Genomic DNA, 2,500 nt, shown 5'->3' on the forward strand with positions numbered 1-2,500 from the left:
TATGATAAGGCTGGCAGACTGCACCGGTTTTCGTTAAAAATCTTCGTTTGTGTTTTTCTGAGGAAACAAAGTAACCTACATCTTGGATGCATTGGGGGTAAGCAGATTAACATCAAATTTTCATTTTTGGGTGAACTATCCCTTTAAGTCCATGCATGAACTATCAAAATAATACTGTTCAATTTGTTAATATTATGTGTCAAACTTTACAGCAACTTACTCATCGTAGTTGACATTAAATATGAAATTTAAAAATTACAGCATAAATGATCAACATCATTGTAAGTTCATCCTACTGAATGCGTTTTTTAAAGCATCTGCTAATCTAAGTTAATGTTGAATTTTATTCACTGTTGAATCATGGTCTTTCATAATCCATTAAATTATACCACTTAAGTGTATATGTAAAATATGAACATTTACAAGCTTTGTTCATCCTTGTATGATACCAAATACATTAATGATAATGTACTGAATCTCCTTGGAACCGATAAATTGTAGCAATTTATACATTACATTTATTAAAGAATAGTCTATTAAAAATTCAAGCTTAAATTTGTATAATTTTTTTTAAAGAACCTACATTTGAGAGTCTAATTGCTTTTTTAAAAATGTGAAAAAAAGTTCAATTTAAATGTTAGGTGAGATTCAGGACCTATTTACACAAAAAAGGCTCTTTCATTTATTTGGAAACTGCTGTTGATTTAATATAAGCGAACAGACAATTGAAGTTTGTATCGTATTTCACAGTATCATCATAAAGCTGAAGGAACATGAGGAGTTCTTCCCGGTTTTCCACTCGTTCATACTGGAACTTTTGCAAACACTGGGTGAGAATAAACTTTATTTACATTCAACAAGACAACAATCAGTCAAACTGAAATTATAAGGTCATCAGTTAGTATTCTAGTGCACTAAAATCATAAAGCACAGACGATTTGTTCTCCTAAAATAGTAATGTTGTGGCACTAGTCGAGTCGTTTCCTCTCTTTCAGACGTCCCAACTCTAGACGATGTTTTACCAACAATACGTTCTCTCAAAGGCTGCTGATGTTTTGTAAAGCACCATGTGGTTTCACCCCTGAACTTGAACGTGGGTTTATTTTATTGTGAGCGTTTATATTTTATAAATAAATGTGCATTTCTGCTGTGTGTGTTTCCGAATCAACAGCAGTTGATCTCTTTTGTAACATTATGACCAGCAAGTTTGAAAAATTTAAGAAACAGTGCTTTTGGTTTGCAAATGTCCATCAGTCTTTGTCCTCTGAGGTGCTGGAGTGTCCTTGAAGTTTTTCCATGATCAGACTGTTGGAAGGTGCATTAGTGATGAGCGTTAAGACAAACGCGGACGTCCCCTTGAAGACGTGCCGTATGAGCGTACATGAGGCCAGGTCCTCGATGTGAAAGCCAGCGTGACGCTCAATGTCTCGCTGGAGAATAGAGTCCGGCGTCTGATCACCGAAAAACTGCAAGAGAAAACACTCCGTAAATAAACTCACTTATGTGTTTCTCTGAGAATCCGTTTGGATCGAGATATAAAGGTACTTACAGCTTTTCCTGACAGTGGATTGATGAAATCGGCCCAGTAGCCTCCTCTCCACAGCGTGAAGCAGATTTCTTTAGCACCGCTGACAAACTGCAATCAGATGTTTGAATAATAGTTAAGTATACATAGTATAAATTAATAGTTTTCTTCAAACAATGATGCATTAAATTGATCAAAAGTGACAGGAAAAGGCTTTTGTTTAAATAAAATACATGTCTTGGTTTCAACAAAAAATATTAAGCTGCATAGCTGATTTCAACAGAAAATCAGCATATTAAAATGGTGACTGGAGTAATTTTAGTTTAGATCACCCGGGTTTCCGCGGGGTCTTAAAAAGTCTAAAATTTAAAAATCAAAATTTTAGGCCTTAAAAAGTCTTAAATTCGCTGTTCTAGGTCTTAAATAATTTTACACAGGTCTTATTTTTCCGGTGTCCATGTAACGCTACCTCTAAAGCTCATTTAAATTCTCTTTTTGTTGTTTCCGTGGTGTTGTAGTTCTTTATTTCACAATTCCAAATATAATTTGCTGTATTTAAACTACAAATGAGACCAGCATGCAATAGCCAATCAGCTTTCTGTTATTGGCGCGAGTCTCTCTCGGATTGTACCGCAGAAGTAAAATGGATTTATCTTTTTAGCTATGGGGAAGTGCAAGTTTAGCGATACTTAGCTTGAAAAAACTGAATATAGGGCTTAGCTAAGGGCAGTTGCTAACAACTAGATTTTTTTCTCCCTCTGTGGAAGTTACTGCGTCTTCAGAATCACAGTAGCAGAATACAGGTCAAACGACCTTTTTCTGTATATAATGTTATCAATAATAATAATAAATATAGGTCGAGCTAGCTGACCGCCAGCCTTCGAAATACTTTTAAAATGTTTTTTTTTACTTGCCCGACCGAACAAACTGCCTGATTAAAACTGAAGTGACAAAAACAACTAGCGAAGCATCGAA

At 35.1% G+C, this 2,500-nt stretch overlaps 1 protein-coding gene across 2 annotated transcripts in view; it reads right to left on the reverse strand.

The window, feature by feature from the left end:
- Nucleotides 1–827: 827 nt before the first annotated feature.
- Nucleotides 828–2,500, reverse strand: part of mmadhca (metabolism of cobalamin associated Da) — a 16,802-nt gene continuing 15,129 nt past the window's right edge. For both annotated transcript variants that reach the window (XM_073826905.1, XM_073826906.1), the window contains exons 7-8: nucleotides 1,550–1,636; nucleotides 828–1,466 (exon numbers count right to left, since the gene is read on the reverse strand). In XM_073826905.1, coding sequence (XP_073683006.1) covers nucleotides 1,251–1,466; nucleotides 1,550–1,636 — 303 coding nt within the window. In that variant the 3' untranslated portion in view covers nucleotides 828–1,250. The remainder of the gene's footprint in view (nucleotides 1,467–1,549; nucleotides 1,637–2,500) is intronic.

Source organism: Garra rufa, chromosome 21 (genome assembly GCF_049309525.1).
Source record: "Garra rufa chromosome 21, GarRuf1.0, whole genome shotgun sequence".
In the NCBI taxonomy this organism is placed as follows: Eukaryota; Metazoa; Chordata; class Actinopteri; order Cypriniformes; family Cyprinidae; genus Garra; species Garra rufa.